This window comes from Salvelinus namaycush, chromosome 12, assembly GCF_016432855.1.
Source record: "Salvelinus namaycush isolate Seneca chromosome 12, SaNama_1.0, whole genome shotgun sequence".
Lineage (NCBI taxonomy): Eukaryota > Metazoa > Chordata > Actinopteri > Salmoniformes > Salmonidae > Salvelinus > Salvelinus namaycush.
This window is the reverse complement of record NC_052318.1, coordinates 50,431,202-50,450,551: the sequence shown is the minus strand read 5'-3', so window position 1 is coordinate 50,450,551 and position 19,350 is coordinate 50,431,202. Positions and strand designations below refer to the sequence as shown.

General features: G+C 41.1%; 1 protein-coding gene across 2 annotated transcripts in view; it reads left to right on the top strand.

Annotated features, from left to right (window-relative positions):
• The first annotated feature begins 13,756 nt into the window (after nucleotides 1–13,756).
• Nucleotides 13,757–19,350, top strand: part of spns2 (spinster homolog 2 (Drosophila)) — a 130,728-nt gene continuing 125,134 nt past the window's right edge. For both annotated transcript variants that reach the window (XM_039005997.1, XM_039005998.1), the window contains exon 1: nucleotides 13,757–14,208. In XM_039005997.1, the coding sequence (XP_038861925.1) occupies nucleotides 13,977–14,208 (232 nt within the window). In that variant the 5' untranslated portion in view covers nucleotides 13,757–13,976. The remainder of the gene's footprint in view (nucleotides 14,209–19,350) is intronic.

The following is a 19,350-nucleotide window of genomic DNA, read 5'->3' as shown; positions in this document are numbered from 1 at the left end:
CCCTATCTCCCTCTCTTTAACCACCCAGCTGTGGCTTGGGTTCTATGTTCTGGCCTTGTGAAGGGGGAGAGGCCACAATACTGTGTAGCTCTCCTATTTCTCAGTGAGGCAACAGCCATCAATGGGGCATGCTGTTTTGTCTACTATCAGCATGGACCCCAGCACGCCAAGGCTAGCAGGAGTACAACACAGCTTTATCTGTCTCCCTCTCTCCTTATTTTCCTCCCTCCCTCCCTCTCTCCCTCCTTTCTCCTCTCTCTTTGATGCAGGAGTTGTGCCAGCGTTTAGGCCTACTGATAGGCTCCCCGCATGTTGTCTCGGTGAATCATGGCTCCTTTAAAGGCTCTGCGGGCTATTGGTCCTGCATGTCCCCGTATGGGAGAGAGTGAGGAGTGAACTGAAAATGGATGGGTGGGTGGTTGTCTAACTCCAATTTTCTTTTCAGAGCATCTATTGGAGATGGCCAAGATGCCCTTGACAACACACCATAATGGTTATCTCCAAGGCAACAAAGCCTTTTTCCCCCGGTATGTGCATGTATTCGTTTTCTCTGTTGTGATATGTCACAGCATTGATTTTGTATCAAGGACAGTCATTTCTGGCTTATTAGTCCTTTGTGTGATGCTGGGACTGTAATTTCTAGCTGAGATGCTCTTTGAGACAGCAACAGTAAAAATACAGTGTCTGGCTTTCTGAATCATCCCCCAAAGGGATGGACAGACACAGATACAGTAACAGTGGCCTTGTAAAAAAACTAAAATGTTTGCTACATACAGTGCATTCGGAAAGTATTCACACCCCTTGACTTTTTCCACATGTTGTTACGTTTTCTCATCAGTCTACACACAATACCCCAAAACGACAAAGCAAAAACAGGTTTTTAGAAATGCAAATGTATTAAAAATAAAAACTGAAAGATAACATTTACATACAGTAAGTATTCAGACCCTTTACTCAGTACTTTGTTGAAGCACCTTTGGCAGTGATTACAGCCTCGATTCTTCTTGAGCATGATGTTACAAGCTTGGCACACCAATGTGGACGTGGAGCTTCGCTGCACAACTATTTTCAGGTCTCTCCAGAGATCAGGTTCAAGTCCGGGCTCTGATTGGGCCACTCAAGGACGTTCAGAGACTTGCCCCGAAGCCACTCCTGCGATGTCTTGGCTGTGTGCTTAGGGTCGTTGTCCTGTTGTCTGAGGTCCTGAGCGCTCTGGAGAAGGTTCTCATCAAGGATCTCTCTGTACTTTGCTCCATCAATTTTTCCCTCGATCCTGACTAGTCTCCCAGTCCCTGCCTCTGAAAAACATCCCCACAGCATGATGCTGCCACCACCATGCTTCACCATAGGGATGGTGCCAGGTTTCCTCCAGATGTGAAGCTTGGCATTCAGGCCAAAGAGTTCAATCTTGGTTTCATCAGCACAGAGAATCTCGTTTCTCATGGTCTGAGAGTCCTTTAGGTGCCTTTTGGCAAACTGCAAGAGGGCTGTCATGTGCCTTTTACTGAGGAGTGACTTCCGTCTGGCCACGCTACCATAAAGGCCTAGTTGGTGGAGTGCTGCAGAGATAGTTGACCTTCTGGAAGGTTCTCCCATCTCCACAGAGGAACTGGAGCTTTGTCAAAGTGACCATCGGGTTCTTGGTCACCTCTTGGCTGGGAGTCCAGCTCTAGGAAGAGTCTTGGTGGTTCCAAACTTCTTCCATTTAAGAATGATGGAGGCCACTTTGTTCTTGAGGACCTTCAATGCTGCAGAAATGTTTTGTTACCCTTCCCCAGATCTGTGCCTCGACACAATCCTGTCTTGGAGCTCTACGGACAATTTGTTCAACTTGATGGCTTGGTTTTTGCTCTGACATAAACTGTCAACTGTGGGACCTTATATAGACAGGTGTGTGTCTTTCCAAATGTGTATTTGTATTTATTATGGAACCCCATTTGCTATTGCCAAGGCAGCAGCTACTCTTCCAGGGGTCCGGCAAAATTAAGGCAGTTTATTAAAAAAAAAAATATTACAATACATTCATAGATTTCACAACACACTGTGTGCCCTCAGGGCCCTACTCCACCACTACCACATACTACATATGTTATTGTGTGTGTGTATGCATGTGTCTGTGTCTATGTTGTGTTGCTTCACAGTCCCCGCTGTTCCATAAGGGGTATTTTTTATCTGTTTTTTCCCATCTAATATTACTGCTTGCATCAGTTACTTGATGTGGAATAGAGTTCCATGTAGTCATGACTCTATGTATGACTGTGCACCTCCCATAGTCTGTTCTGGACTTGGGGACTGTGAAGAGACCTCTTGTGGCATGTCTTGTGGGGTATGCATGGGTGTCTGAGCTGTGCGCCAGTAGTTCAAACAGACAGCTCGGTGCATTCAACATGTACCTCTCATAAATAAAAGCAGTGATGAAGTCAATCTCTCCTCCACTTTGAGCCATGAGAGATTGACATGCATATTATTAATATTAGCTCTCTGTGTACATCCAAGGGCCAGCCGTGCTGCCCTGTTCTGAGCCAATTGCAATTTTTCTAAGTCCTTTTTTGACCACACGACTGAACAGTAGTCAAGCTGCGATAAAACTAGGGCCTGTAGGACCTGCCTTGTTGATAAGGTAGAGCAGCGCTTTATTATGGACAGACTTCTCCACATCTTAGCTACTGTTGTATCAATATGTTTTGACCATGACAGTTCAGTCTAGGGTTACTCCAAGCAGTTTAGTCACCTCAACTTGCTCAATTTCCACATCATTTATTACAAGATTTAGTTGAGGTGTATGGTTTAGTGAATGATTTGTCCCAAATACAATGCTTTTAGTTTTAGAAATATTTAATATTAACTTATTCCTTGCCACCCACTCTGAAACTAACTGCAGCTCTTTGTTAAGTGTTGCAGCCATTTCAGTCGCTGTAGTAGCTGACATGTATAGTATTAAGTCATCCACATACATAGACACACTGGCTTTACTCAAAACCAGTGGCATGTCCAAATCACTCAAAGCCAGTGGCATATCCAAATCATGTCCAATCAATTGAATTTACCACAGGCGGACTCTAATCAAGTTGTAGAAACAGCTCAAGGTTGATCAATGTACCTGAGCTCAATTTCGAGGCTCATAGCAAAGGATCTGAATGCTTATGTATATAAGGTATTTTTTTATTTGTATGCAAATAGCAACAAAAAAAATTCACATTATCATTATGGGGTATTGTGTGTAGATGGATTAGGATTTTAAAATAAGGCTGTAACGTAACAAAATGTGGAAAAAGGGATGGGGTCTGAATACTTACTGAATGCACTGTATACACCAGTTTCACTGCTCTAATCTGGGACTGATTTAGACCTGGGATGCCAGGTGATCCCTTACAACAACAAAAAACATGTGAAATCTGCATTTATAGCTATCTTTCACATGTGGAGCTTAAATTTCACATGACAGCATATTTTCTCATGTATTACATTTAGAATTCACATGTTAACACCACCTTTTCACATGTGAGAAGAAAAACATGTTTTCAACTCACATGTGAATAGCAGTTGCACATGTGAAATTAGCGGTTTCACGAGGGAAAAACAATCACATGTCAAAATCCCATTTGCTGTTTCACATGTATGAAAACTCACTTCCACGTGGGAAATTGCAAGTTCATATGTAAGAAACATTCACATGTGAAAATCAAACTTTCATATGTGGAATTGCAGTGTTATTCTTCTCCTAGTGAAAAGGTGGTGTTAACATGTTGCTGTCGCAATGTTGCCACATATGGATTTGCAAATTCTGTAATGCCATTACGTACAAAGGTGAAGGCCTACCTGAGTATAATAATTCACGTGTGTTAAAAATAATTATTTCTTATTTCTGAGCCATCCAAGGAGTGTTACTGCTGCAGGCGCCTCTCTTCTTCGTATGTTGGTCAGTGACCGTTGGAAGGCCAGTGAAAAAACTGAGAAGCTATCACTCAGTGTCTCCTTATTTATCTTCTTTAACATGTTAAAATTAACTGAATTAATCAGTTAACTCAAATTAACCTTTTGTATGTAGTAGATTTAAAATGGTTATTCCATCAATCTTCAAATTATTAGAATAGTACACAACGCAGAACAGAACAACCAGGTTGAAGGTCAGTGGCCAAAGCCCGGGAACAGGAATATTCCAAGTTCAGACAGAAGGGGGGAGTCAGATCGCTATGATCGCCAGGAACTTTACTTTTGGTGTCTATTTTTAATTGTTGCGCTACTGGTGCTGCCTGTTGATGTTAGGTAGGCAGCTACAGTAGCTGAATGATGTATGGTATGTAACTTTGGCCTTGTGTTTTGGCTTATTCTCCTGCTGAAAGGTGAATTAATGTCCCAGTCTGTCAGAGTGTGCGCAACTGGTCGAAGGAAGTCGGGTGCAGGAGAGCAGAGATGAGTGAACAGGCACACTTTAATCAGGCAGGGGAAAACAGCCGGACGCAACTGCGTCACAACACTCCGGCCCAAGGATAAAGCGATAGCGCACAAATCACACAAATAGGTACAAAATAACAAAACCACGGGTTAAAACAATACCCGGTGCAAAACCAACCTGAAGCGTCACACACGTAACGAACGAACAATACCACACACAGACATGGGGGGAACAGAGGATACCAGGTGTGCGGGAAAACAAGACAAAACAAATGGAGAATGAAAGGTGGAGCGACGCTGGCTAGAAGACTGGTGACGTCGACCCCCGAACGCCGCCCGAACAGTGTCTGTTGGAAAGCAGACTGAAACCAGTTTTTCTCCATGATTTTGCCAGTGCTTAGCTCCATTCATTTTTTTATCTCCCCAGTCTAAAATGATTACAAGCATACCCATAACATGATGCAGCCACCAGTATGCTTTAAAATATGGAGAGTGGTACTCAGTAATGTGTTGTAATGGTTTTGCCCCAAACATAACACTTTGTATTCAGGACAAAAAGAGAATTGCTTTGCCATGTTTTTTGCAGTATTACTTGTTGCAAACAGGATATATGTTTTGGAATATTTTTATTCTGTACAGGCATCCTTATTTTCTCTCTGTCAATTAAGTTAGTAATGTGGGGTAACTACAATGTTGTTGATCCATCCTCAGTTTTCTCCTATCACAGCCATTAAACTCTGTAACTGTTTTAAAGTCACCATTGGCCTCATGGTGAAATCTCTGAACGGTTTCCTTCCTCTCCGGGAACTGAGTTAGGAAGGACGCCTGTATCATTATAATGACTGGGTGTATTGATATACCATCCAAAGTGTAATAAATAACTTCAACATTATCAAAGGATTATTCAAAGTCTACTTTAAACATCTTTTACCCATGTACCAATAGGTGCCCTTCTCTGCGAGGCATTGGAAAACCTTCCTGGTCTTTGTGGTTCAATCTGTGTTTGAAATTCACTGTTCGACTGATGTGTGGGGTACAGAGATGAGGTAGTCATTCAAAAAGCATGTAAATTAGAGTCTATTGACACACCGGTGCGTCAATCTAAGTAAATCTAAATCCCCATCAAAATCCAAACGTTTAAGCTAGAGATATCTGCAACTCAATGTCGCCCTTCTACATCTACGGTGGAAAGTGGCAGAGCTACAGTACAGTGCTGTTTGTCAGACCAGGATACATCCTGAAGTCGGTAACACTAATGTGCCAACTTTTGTCTGTAGTGTCCAAACCGTTTGAGCTACAAACTAATATGACCCCACTGTAGAAAGGGGAGACTCACGACAAGTGAAGTGAAGTGAAGTGAAGTGACAAGTGTCACGGGATTCATCTAAAGGTAAACCATACAAATGAATAGAGGTAGTTTTGTACCAACAAAAATAAGGGGTTAAATATGGTAAAAAAAAGTAAAATATATTTCTTGAGCTTTCTTTTATCTCCTAGATATAGGAAAGACACTTCAAAACCTTATTTCTTATGATACATTTTAGCCATTTATGAATGTGTTATTTTTTTTTATTTTTTTTTTATTTTTTTTTAAATTTTATCACCTTTTCTCCCCAATTTTCGTGGTATCCAATCGCTAGTAATTACTATCTTGTCTCATCGCTACAACTCCCGTACGGGCTCGGGAGAGACGAAGGTCGAAAGCCATGCGTCCTCCGAAGCACAACCCAACCAAGCCGCACTGCTTGTTTAACACAGCGCGCCTCCAACCCGGAAGCCAGCCGCACCAATGTGTCGGAGGAAACACCGTGCACCTGGCCCCCTTGGTTAGCGCGCACTGCGCCCGGCCCGCCACAGGAGTCGCTGGAGCGTGATGAGACAAGGATATCCCTACCGGCCAAACCCTCCCTAACCCGGACGACGCTAGCCCAATTGTGCGTCGCCCCACGGACCTCCCGGTCGCGGCCGGCTGCGACAGAGCCTGGGCGCGAACCCAGAGACTCTGGTGGCGCAGTTAGCACTGCGATGCAGTGCCCTAGACCACTGCGCCACCCGGGAGGCCCATGAATGTGTTATTTAATGCATTTCTGTGGGCTGTAGTAGTAAAGGCCAAATTCAATATTTTATCTAATATTCTTTTTATTTTTTGGGGGGGGATACCTAAAGGGCTCCTAAAATTCTAAATCAAATATCTAAACGATGGTATGTCCTTCTTAAAACAATTCCATATGCAACTTCGTACCTTTTAAGAATTAGACTTTTAGACTTATAAGAATTGAACACTATTACTGCACACAGAGTTAGTCCATGCAACTTATTATGTGACTTGTTATGCACATTATTACTCCTGAACTTATTTAGGCTTGCCATAAGAAAGGGATTGTATACTTTTTTCATTTTTTATTAATTTATCAAATCTTTGAAAAACATGATTCCACTTTGACATTATGGTAGTGTGTGTAGGCCACTGACTCCTAAAAATCTCAATTTAATCACATTTCAATTCAGGCTGTAACACAACAAAATGTGGAAAAGTCTAGGTTTGTGTTCTTGACACATATGATTTTTGATGTTGTTTTCTTTGTAAGGGGGTACAATTAATTATCAGGTAGAACAGAAAACCAGCTTTAGTCCCAACCTCGAAGGATCAAATTTGAATACCCCTGATATATACCATCCCTGAGGGTTGTACAAATTCTCTAAAATAAATTGCAATCACATTTCTTTCCTCCTCAAAAATGTCTGTCCATCTGTCTGTGTGTGCCTGTCAATGCATGAAACTGTCTGCATGTCAATGTCCCCCTCTGTCTCCTTGTGTGTGTGTCTGCCTTATAAATGATGTGTTGTGAATGGAAATACGGCTTCCTCTGATAATAATGCAGGATGGGACTGTTGTAACCCCTGAACACACACACGCACGCACACACACACACACACACACACACACACACACACAGACAACCCTTGACCCACCATTGGCGTGCACCAACATACACTCTTATCAATGATGCAACACACACACAGACACAATGGTCCCTGATAACTTTACTGTTGCTCTTGTAAGCCATTGGGAAATCTGAATTGAATAGGTGGCAAGGGGCCTAAAACACCAATGTCTGTCTGACAAAGGAAAGAGTCAAGTGACAGTTGGAGATTGATTTAAATTCATAATAATAATATACTGAATTAGCCTAATACAAAAAAAATATATATATATTGAAATTAGAGACAAGACAGCATGGACATGATCCGTACCTTTCTAAAAATCAGTAGCTAATATAAAAGAGATCAAACTATGTTCATGTATAGCTAATATTCAATTGATCGTTTCAATTTTTGAAAGGGCTTTGATGATAATTGTGAATCGATTAGCTCCATCGAAAGAGATTTGATCTCACAATCGAACGGTTGTATCCTTTAAAGCTGTCTATATTATGCATATTGGGAGAAAGTTAACATGGGGTGAGCGCCTCTGATCTCCTCAACATGAAAAAACGACATCAGTCGAAACCACGTGGGTGGATAATGTTCGAAATTGATATTCTGTATGTTGTGGAATCAACAAGATCAATGAAAACATAACAGTGGTTTAGGAAAAATGTGTCTAAGAAGATCTTCCTTATGTCAACTGTGAGAATATCATTTGTCTTTAAAAAAAATCTAGATCACACAAGAGCTGTCCAGTGTGCTGAACACACCATCTCAACCCTGCATCACGTGTGCAACACACAATGTACATTTTGATGGATTTAATGTTTTTACAAATGGGTTCGCATGGGCTACTATACTGGACCTTTATCAAAAGAATAACAAAACAGCCACTGGTACATACTTTGTGTGTTTCAACAACTGTGTAACTGAATATTGAAAGGCTGTATGTGACATTTCTTGACAATGCGCAATACAAAAGGTACCTCTTGGATAGCTCCATTAGCGACATTTCAGCTGTGGAGTGACTTTACGGTACATTATTAACACTGTTAGATATCGTGTGAAAAATCGTGTGAAAAAGCCACAAATGTAAGTATTATATATTTTTCCAGGAACTCAGTCTGGGTCTCAACGTACTATTGTGAGTAATTACACCAGGTGCAATGTAGTTGTGCATCATCAGTTTTTCTTTTGTTATTGTCAGTCACTGACAGTCACTTAATTAGCCATGTCAGCAATACAAAATGTGATTGCTAGTTAGTCTAGCCAGCTATCCAAACATGTAGCAATCATGGCCGAATACCGACTGGGCACGTGCCCAGGGGCCATAACTTCCAGGAGGCCCCCATTGACTTTGTTATTCATTCTCACTCAGATATCATATTAACATGGCATAAGTCATGGCAAAATGTGTAGAATTGCAGGAAATTAGCTTTAAGACCGCAAAACATTTCTCTCCACTCCATGGCAAAATGACTATAGCCTAAGCTTATCTCAAAGTCCAAGGTCCTACACACTGGTGATAGAAAAGCCTAATCGCTGGGCTATGTTATCAGTGCAAAACATCATCAGTATTCTTTCTCATCAGCTTTAACAAAGAACTACAATTACATGTAATAACGCCTTGTTCACACAACAGCATCATTGCGTTTTGGTACACCAGAAGTACTTGCTCGCCTTGCAGCATTGCAGATGCAGTTTCAGTGTGTTCTGTGTTCTATGTGGTGCATACGTACTTGGAGACTTTGGATACATCCAACATATGTAACAAATTGTATATTTAGACTTGACAGAAATAGTAGCAAAAGGTGAATGTTGAACTTTTGTTGCACACATATCCAGTAGAAATGTTGGATTACATAATTAGAAAGTTTGACTGCAGAATTGAATACACAGCATTGATGCAATAATGCTGTTGGTCTGATCGAGGCGTAAATGTGCGTAGATGCCTGAAAGCTCCCAGCTCCATTCTGTGGCCGAACACCTCAGAAGCCTCTTTAATTGGGAGGCAATCTGCAAGTCTGCAACCATAGCCGCGGGAAGTAGGGGTGCTGAGGGTGCTGCAGCACCCCCTGAAATAAAAAAGAAATTTGAATCACCCCAAAATAAGAATTACAACAAAAAAAGAAATCTCACAAAAGTAGTGCACTGGGCCTTTACTAGACCTGTATTAGCGGACCGGATGCCAGCAAGACTATTTTATTTTTTCCCAGACTAGCTTGCGGTGTGGACTAGCTTGTGGCGTGTGGCACCTGTGTAAATAAATAAACCACTGAAGAAGTCGCTAAAGTGTATCATGATTATTTTTGTTGTGATGTGGCGCTTGGATTGAGAAGACTACGGCAATGTAATGATGCAACCAGTCTCTTTGCCGCATCATGAGGTCCACCAGATGCATCAATCTCTTTGCGTTCCGAAGGAAGTCATTAATTGTCATTGGAGCAGTCTGCAATGCTACGCTGGGGGCTGCTGCACGAGAGCAGCGGTGCATTCTGTATACCGTGTGCGCTCAATATTTTCAACTCGTGCATTGCTCGTGCATTGGTACAAACACACACAGACTCCTACTAGCTAGTTTTTAACTAGTTGAAAAACAAAGCACATGTTCGTTAAGTATGGAAAATGGGGACTAGACATCCGGCAAAACAAAATGCATATGCTTCTGGTGGACATCAGGCCAGTGGCGGTCGATACAGTTTAAGATGAGGGAGGATGATAATTTTTTTAATGAGCATTGCCTTGGATGTCATTCATATTCCATTCATCAAGGTCAATGTAACATCAATAGGTTAAGGGTTAATATGATGCTAGAATTTCCCCTATACCCATCATGAGGTTTCTACAACCTAGCCTATGAATTAAAGTCTACAACATATAGTAGGTGCACAGGTTAAGAGAAATTTGTGTAATCAAGGTGATAGACATTGACATATTCAATACCGCCTTGCACAACCTTGCCTGCATCTAGCTGATCTAGGGTGTAATCATTAGTCTAAAAGTTTCAAACAAGAGTTTATATTGGACAAATGCAGGTATGTTTATCCCGGTTTCATTCTGTTTGCATCTGTTTAAAAACTTTTTTCAACAGAATTGGCGGAATGAATACACCCCTGATCACATGCAAACACATTTCACTTTCATAGCAGCCACATACAAACAGAGCCCTATGATCATTGGATAATTGCTTCTTGCATCTACGCGCGCTCTACTCCTCTCACCTTTTCCCTTCGCTTGTGGACTTCAGTGCATAACACATCAGCTGTCTGTGACCAGGTGAAAAAACCTTTCCAAGCCAAACCTTCATATTATAACCGCTACACACAGCCTACATTGTTGTCACCATATTAGCTAACTTCAAGTCAACATAGCTACTAGAACGCATTAGTAATCCCTCTGCAATCATACAGTACAGTGTAGAGTTAGCAAGCAGTTTAGTAGTTACATCGGTGGGCTCCGGTTGCAATAAATTAATAAAACCAAAAGCTTACCTTGTCTTGGAAGAGTTTCAGTGTTGGATAGCCATAGCCAGCTAGGTAACATAGCATCCCTCTCTGTTTAAGCCGGGTGTTTGAGTAGGCTAAACTAGATAGCTGCATTCGCCAGCTATGTAAGTGACAGTAAAAACAAAATTAAATATATTTAGCTCTCTCTCGCTCTCTCTCTCTTGCTTCTCCTTAATTTTTAAAGAAATGAGTTTGTTCAAAACTGTTCAACTATTGTATTTCTCTCTCTTTGAGTCAACTACTCACCACATTTTATGCACTGCAGTCCTAGCTACCTGTAGCGTATGCATTCAGTATTACATTCTCTGATCCTTTAATTGGGTGGACAACATGTCAGTTCATGCTGCAAGAGTTCTGATAGGTTGAAGGACGTCTTCCGGAAATTGTCATAATTACTTTGTAAATCTATGGAAGGGGGTGAGAATCATGAGCCTCCTAGATTTTGTAATGAATCCAATGTGTCCAGAGGAGGGCGGAAACTAGCTGTCCTCCGGCTACACCATGGTGCTGTTGAGGCTACTGTAGACCTTCATTGCAAAACAGTGTGTTTTAATCAATTATTTGGTGACGTGAATATATTTTGTATAGTTTAATCCAAAAAGGATAACTTTTTAAATGTTTCACTATTTAGATTTTTCTGAAATTCACTGAGGAGGATGGTCCTCCCCTTCCTCCTCTGAGAAGCCTCCACTGCAGCTGGTATAACCCGAGTAAACCTGTAGTGTGTCACTGATTCTAGCACATTTTACATTGTTGCCACATTAGATGCCTGAAGGCTAACAGCTCCATTCTGTTGCCGAACACCTCAAAAGCCTCTAATTGAGAGGCAATCTGCAAGTCTGCAACCATAGCCGCGGGAAGTAGGGGTGCTGAGGGTGCTGCAGCACCCCCTGAAATAAATAAAAAAAGAAATATGAATCACCCCAAAATAATAATTACAACAAAAAAAAGAAATCTCACAAAAGTAGTGCACTGGACCTTTACTAGACCTGTATTAGCGGACCGGATGCCAGCAACAATTTAAATTTCTCCCGGACTAGCTTGTGGCGTGTGGCACCTGTGTAAATAAATAAACCACTGAAGAAGTCGCTAAAGTGTATCATGATTATTTTTGTTGGATTGAGAAGACTACGGCAATGTAATGATGCAACCAGTCTCTTTGCCGCATCATGTTGTCCACCAGATGCATCAATCTCTTTGCGTTCCGAAGGAAGTCATTCATTGTCATTGGAGCAGTCTGCAATGCTAAGTTTTTTTGCTTTCTTGAGTAAGGCAGCTCCAAAATGCAGGAGTTTCAGCCTAGCTCAGTGCTTTCTGTGGTGGTGGGGCTAGCCAGCAGAATATAAATCTAATCAAATCAAATTGTATTTGTCACATGCGCCGAATACAACAGGTATTCAGAATACAACCTTACAGTGAAATGCTTACTTACAAGCCCTTAACCATCAATGCAGTTTTAAGAAAATACCTTAAAAAAGTAAGAGATAAGAAAAACAAACAATTAAGGAGCAGCAGTAAATAACAATAGCGGGGCTATATACAGGGGGTACAGGTTCAGAGTCAATGTGTCAATGTGGCAGGTCGAGGTAATTGAGGTAATTATGTACATGCAGGTAGGGTCATTAAAGTGGCTATGCATAGATAATAACAGAGAGTAGCATACAGAGAATTGTGCCTGATTGGCTCAGTTTTTTGTGATGATTGGCTCAGTTTTCTATCACTCATGAGACAGTACATCATCCCCAATTCTAAGGTTAGAGCTCGAAAATTTTAGCCCCTTGGGTTCTGCCATAGAGTTATATTAGAAGTGCCCATCCAAGAAGACTCAAGGTCATTGGCCACAGATAGAATGACATCAAATCACGTTATATCTACAGTAGCTTTGATTGGACTGATGCTGCAGCAGTATGTCAACATCATACTTTCAAAATCTTAGCTAGCAAGCATAACCATGAATCAGGTTATGTCAAATCGTTTTCAATCCTAGTCATATGAAGAGAAATTAGAGACAAAACGTATCTGTGCTCATCGGCCATTGGACATAAATATTACACAAGTTGGAAATCGCAAATTCAACAATGAGTGGTTTGGGAAGGAATCAGTGGCTAACTGAGTTCAAGACAACTGGGAACTTGCCAGAGAGATATGTATACCGTAGCTAAGAAAGTAATACTAAGTGTATGTTGAGAAGTAAGCTGTTAGTAGCCCATGTGCCTCACCCTAATAATTTAGTCTATTTTCACTAAGGCGATATTGTAAACACATCGTTCATTGCCGGAGTGTGCTTGTTTCCCTATAACCTGTTTTAGAGAAATGTAATCATCGAATATTGTAAGAGCTTTCATTGTCTGTTTAAATCTAAGAACGTCCCATGTTCTGCATTCTGTCGCTGTACATTTCAAACGTGCTGAACAAATAGTTATATTGACTACGTCTGTCGTCTCTCACTCATTGTCTTAATCGAAATGACGGATTGCCTCTTATCCGCTTGTCGTCTCCTTATGCCATAGTTTGTACATCTCAATTGTCAGTAGAAACCACATTTGTTTAAGCATGTCAGCCATATCAGCTATGTTTTTTTTTAAAGGCAGTAAATGAGGCTGAATGAACTGTAGCAGTGGTAAGGTGTTGGGACTGCAGTTGCGACAGCTTTATGTAGGCCCTAACAGTTTGTGGTCACTGTTATAGTGCAATTAATGTATTGTTTAGTGTTGCGTTTTTTTTGCCTCACCAAGATTTACATGCTAAAATCGCCACTGGAAATTACACCTCACTGAAATTGCAATTCCCCGCATTATCGCCACACATCAGGTGCCAATATGTTCATTCGCTGCGGGGCTCAAGGAGGCGGAGTTTTTAAGCCAGGTCACACCCCCTCCACTAGGACTTCATGGTACTCAGGGAAAAACCTGAGGAGTGCAAGAGCCGGTCAGTGCTGTCAGTGTGCTGGTAAAATGAACCAGATCGAGACGCGACTCCCTCTCAAACACTTAACAAGACGACATCTTCAACGCGTCTAATCTTGTATTGCGAGTTATCACAGCTGGCGAATTTCTAACCGTTTACTCGGCTACCTAACGTTGATCAATTGTTCCTTCTGTGCGCTGTGGCTGATTCTCTGTTGCGCTGGATCTGTCGTGTCAGAAGATGTGTGTGGAGAGCGATGGATGCGAGATAGAGGGCTGCAGCAGTTCTGACGAGGTGCACACTCTCTCGGGCAGCATGAGTCCTGGACTGAAATCCAACCCGGACCTCCATCCCTGCAAGCCCGGGCAGAAATTCCGAGCCGCGCTGCTCAGATGCCGGTCTCCGGCCGCTGCGGCTGGGATTCTCAGTTTTGGGAATGTGCTCAATTACATGGACAGATACACTGTGGCAGGTAAGAGGCCAACATTTATCTTTGTGTAAATGCAATTATCACATCCCAATGAGGGACCATCGCGCAAGTGTGGAATTAATGTTGTTTATTGTATGTTTTTCTTCTTCTTCTATACAGCCCATGTACAGTGAAATTAGAACACAGGCTACATTAGCCTACTTTGTGTAAACCCTGCTCTCTCCAATGAGAGCAATCGAACAATGACTCGATTGCCCACGCGCAGTGGGCAGTCGTGGCTATTCACTGTACAAAGAAGCAACAATGTAGTCTCCATATTCAATATTGGCTATTCTCACATAGATCGTTTATTGGCAGGATATGGTGAAAGGTGATTCAATCAAATATATCAGTTCCTTTTATTTGTGGGGTATCAGGCAGGAAAGAGCAGGGGCCTTAAGATATTGATTGGCACTGTCCTAAATAATCGCACATCGCCTTGTGACACTCAGGGAGGCTGCTGTTGTGCGGTTGCTACTGTTCAGAGGATTTGAAGCGCTTTGGAATTAGGGGGGAGAGCATACCCGCTATAAGACCCAAAGCACCCATGCTAATTATTAATAGGGTTATAATTACAAGGTTGTGTATATCGAAATAGATAAATATACAAAGAGGTGCACATAGCCTACCGCGTTTCTGATATGCTCCCTCTCTCTCTGATGACCCTTCCAGAGGATGTCCATATGTTATGTCTCTGGCCCATTTAGTGTCTTTTAGTTGCACCAACAATACTGAAAAAAAGGTCTTATCTATTGCGTAAAGAGCCCAAGATGGCGTTTTCTCACACTGAAAGTGTTTTAAACTTTGCTGCATTTTAATCAAAGTTATGAAAAATGTGTGTGTTTATTCATCCACAACTGTCACATCAGATGTGGGGAAGAAAATACTCTTCCTTGGAAATGTGAAGCACCCTCTCTCTCCTAGAGTGTTGCCTTCCCTATGCATATGATCATGATTTCCCTGCTGGCGTTTTCACACGAGACCAATACTTTTGAAAAACACTTTTGAATAATTAACAAATCCTACTATGAGACTTTAAAGTGTTCCAGATTTCTATGAAATATTACCTTCAAGTTTGTTACAATATGAATTAAATAAATGTACTTGCAAGAAATGTTAATTAAGGATGTTCAAAAGCAGCTTTGCTCTGTGCCCCTGCTTGGGGCACAAATATTTGATTTCACAGCTCAGTCAATGAGACACACATACACTTGGATATTCAAATTAGCTACAACATGGAGCTACTGGGGCATCCTGCCCGAGCCCGGCTGCACCAAGTAAAATAGTATGGATGGATTCAGGATTTGGAAACGCACAATGAAACTACTAGGACACTATACTAGAACAGCAATAAATGCAGACTCATTTCTGTCCTTTGCTTTATCACTATATTCCTGATATTTTGGTTGTTAGCTACCTAACTTGCTAGTCGTGAAGCTACTTCTGCTGCCTATATGAGTCAACAACAGCTAATTAGGTTTCCTCTTGACATATAACTTTTACCTACAAATAAGATTTAAAATAGACGGGAATGGTGATGAGATGGTTGGTGTGTGGAGGACCTGCTTTCTTGTTGGCTTGCCAGCAAGCTAAGTTAGTCACGATAGCTAACGTTAGCAAACTGCTTGTAAATTGCCAGCAGGCCAACTCTTACAAACCACGTCATTTGAGATAGAAGTGACTGGCGAGATACAGTAGTTGTTCCATTGGCTCTGTCCTTTTTGCTAACACCAGCTGTGGCTTGCTAGCTAGCTTGCTTGTGTGAAGTGAGTGCACACTTCCGAGCCTGTGTCTTCCCTATTCTCGAGAAAGATCCTTCTCCCCACCAGAGAATTTGGAAAAAAAGGAAAAAGCTGCTGGACCAATCACAGGCCTGTCTTGGCCAAAGAGGATATCATGTTCCTTCCAAATTTCAAGCTTTTTTTAAATTTATTTTTTATTTTTACAGTTTGTTTCAAAAACAAGTTTGAGATGGGGTTTTATTGAGTGTTTTTTTCTCTAATTTATGCTTTGGCCACAACTACAAGGAAAGTCAACAACATTAATTTGGTATGAGCAAGCCGGATATGAGAATTTAAAAATGAGATTTTCACTGGACAGTTACTTTAATCTAACCCTCCCTGCCTCTGGTTGGACCTACCACGTTTCCATAGAAACCACACTGCAGTTAACCAATACATTCCTTTGAGTGCTCAATTAAATTTGACGCATGATACACCTCCTTATAGTAAGTGCTGGAATACTACTTTGTGAAAGGATGCATATTACAATGAGCTGTCCAAAAATAATGCAATACTGTGACTCTTAAGTTATTCAGGTGTAAAAGAAGATATTAACATAAATCTTGGGATGATTATCAGGATGTCATTTTCAGTTTGCTAATGGCCTTGAAGTGTCTTACTCTCATTGTTTTCATCAGTGACTAATAGAACGTAATTAAAGTAATTAAAATGATCAAAATGAATGCGTCTCGTAACTGGCTCTCCAAAATCCCCAAATTTAAGGTACATTTTTTTAACATCATTATAATATCAGATGAAGTCTGAAGAATCCATTATTTGTTGGGAGTTTAATTTGTAGGTTGATAGTATTTTTGGCACAGCTATCCTCTCCATCTTATTATGTTGCAGATGTTTCCACTGTACCTTTTCCGTGGACTATAGGAGAAGAGATGTCCCCCCCAATATAATCAATTATAGCAGATACAGTATAGCAGTGGCGTGTTATATCACCATGTGGATTGTTAGATTCATTTTGACACGTATATGCATTAGTAATGAGGCTGTGATTATATTATGTGTTGTTTGTCACTGCAGATTGCGCGGTGTGCAAATGTCGTCCTCATATTGCGCAAAATCAATCGCTGGACCTGCGCATTCTATTCCATAATGGAAGTGAAGGAGATGCTAATAGAATTCAGCTTTACGCATCTCTTCCGAACCACGTGCAGGACTTTGTTGGTTTGTATGGAAGGGGCTAAACATACTGCCGCAGCACTCAGCAAGGAGAGCAGTCTGTTCATTGCGAGGAGGACATACAATAGTAGAGAGAGTGATATTGTGTAGCCTACTGTAGAGTAAAGTACTGCATTGACTAAATATATCATCCATATCATCTATTTTATAATATATTTAGATATTAATTTGCATAATATTTAGTGTGTTTTATATTCAAACACGTTCACATTTAGTAGCCCAGGTATTTCAGTTGACAACCAGTTCAGATAGAACAAAATGTACAGATGAAGGCTTATGCTTTACTGTGAACACGTGTCTTCAAAGTGTACCAGATGGAGGGAGATTGTCAGTAGGTAGGTGTGAGTATGTAGGGCTTCTGTCAAAGGATATATCATCAAATTCAGATTCACACCGAGGGGGGGATCTCTTCTCAGTTGGGTTATTGTTTAAGAGGCGGTTCTGCCTTTGATTTTACGCTAGATAGATATCACCACTGGAGACAGAACAACAAAGGCGAGCTTCTGAATGATCTATTCTCAATGGGAGAGAGAGTTAGCCGAGGTAGCCTCTTCCTTCCCTGTGCCAAGAATGTGTCGATGTACAGTTGCATATCTAACCTCAGCATATGGAAGCACCATTCAAACACAATGCAGGTCGTTTGGAAATCCACATCCTTGTCAATCTTCTCTTAAGAGGTAAAACATAGTTCTAGTACAATAACAATGGGAGTGAGTGAGCGGATCATCATAGCTGTTTTCTATTCACACCTCCCTCTCCTGCCCTTACAAAAAAAGGACTAAATGCTTCAAAAAGCTTCAATGTCACTTCAAACCAAATGTTAGAGCAACCCAAATACCATAACAAGTTGCACATATATAATATTGGAGGAAATTATAGGAATAACTATTTTGGGCGGGGGGGAATACACACCAATTCAGCACTATGTGTACATTCAGAGAGTAGCTGGTGTCTATATTACAGTTCTACCAAGTATTCATACCACTGACAGACTTTTATGAGCCGTTTTGACTGCAACTAAGCATATATGTAAGATCATTTAGATTTTGTACATGATCATACCTAGTTATAACCAGTCATAACCATTGGCAAGTACATACGGGGCTCCATCTCTGCAGGTGCACTGTGTATCTGGGCAAAATCACTGATACTAGTCCCCCTCCACCCTCTGGTGGTATGGATAACTTGTTATTATGTCTCCAGAGAAGAGAAACCTTGATTTAAATAAAGGCCTTATCCATCAATTTACTATAGGTGGGATTAGGTGTTTTTGGTTGGGGTCAAATGAACCCAAAGTACATTTTGATACAGAAACACTAAACAATGATTTAGATTTTTTTAAGGCCAAGTTGATTGACAAAGTCATGAAAATGGAAAATCATTGAATAAACCACCTTTGGGCTAGGATAGCAAATATGCCTCTGGGGTCAAAATGACCCCAAGTTGGTAGTGTATGAGGTTTAAAGGAAAGATTCACCTATTTTGAATGAATTGTTTTTATGCCTCTCTAAACTATGTTTTATCGATTCCCGCGGTCATTTCACGTTTTCATGTGTATCTGATCTATTCGCCATTCAAGCAGGCAGATATACGGCTGGCAGGATGTTATTTTTAATTTCACCTTTATTTAACCAGGTAGGCTAGTTGAGAACAAGTTCTCATTTGCAACTGCGACCTGGCCAAGATAAAGCAAAGCAGTTCGACACATACAACAACACACAGTTACACATGGAATAAACAAACATACAATCAATAATACAGTAGAAAAGTCTATATACAGCATGTGCAAATGAAGTAGGATAAGGGAGGTAAGGCAATAAATAGGCCATGGTGGCGAAGTAATTACAATATAGTAATTAATCACTGGAATGGTAGAATGTGCAGAAGATGAATGTGCAAGTAGAGATACTGGGGTGCAAAGGAGCAAGATAAATAAATAAATACAGTATGGGGCTGAGGTAGATTGGATGGGCTATTTACAGATGAGCTATGTACAGGTGCAGTGATCTGTGAGCTGCACTGACAGCTGGTGCTGTCACTGCAGTTAAAGCTAGTGAGGGAGGTAAGAGTCTCCAGCTTTAGTGATTTTTGCAGTTCGTTCCAGTCATTGGCAGCAGAGAACTGGAATGAGAGGCGGCCAAAGGAAGAATTGGCTTTGGGGGTGACCAGT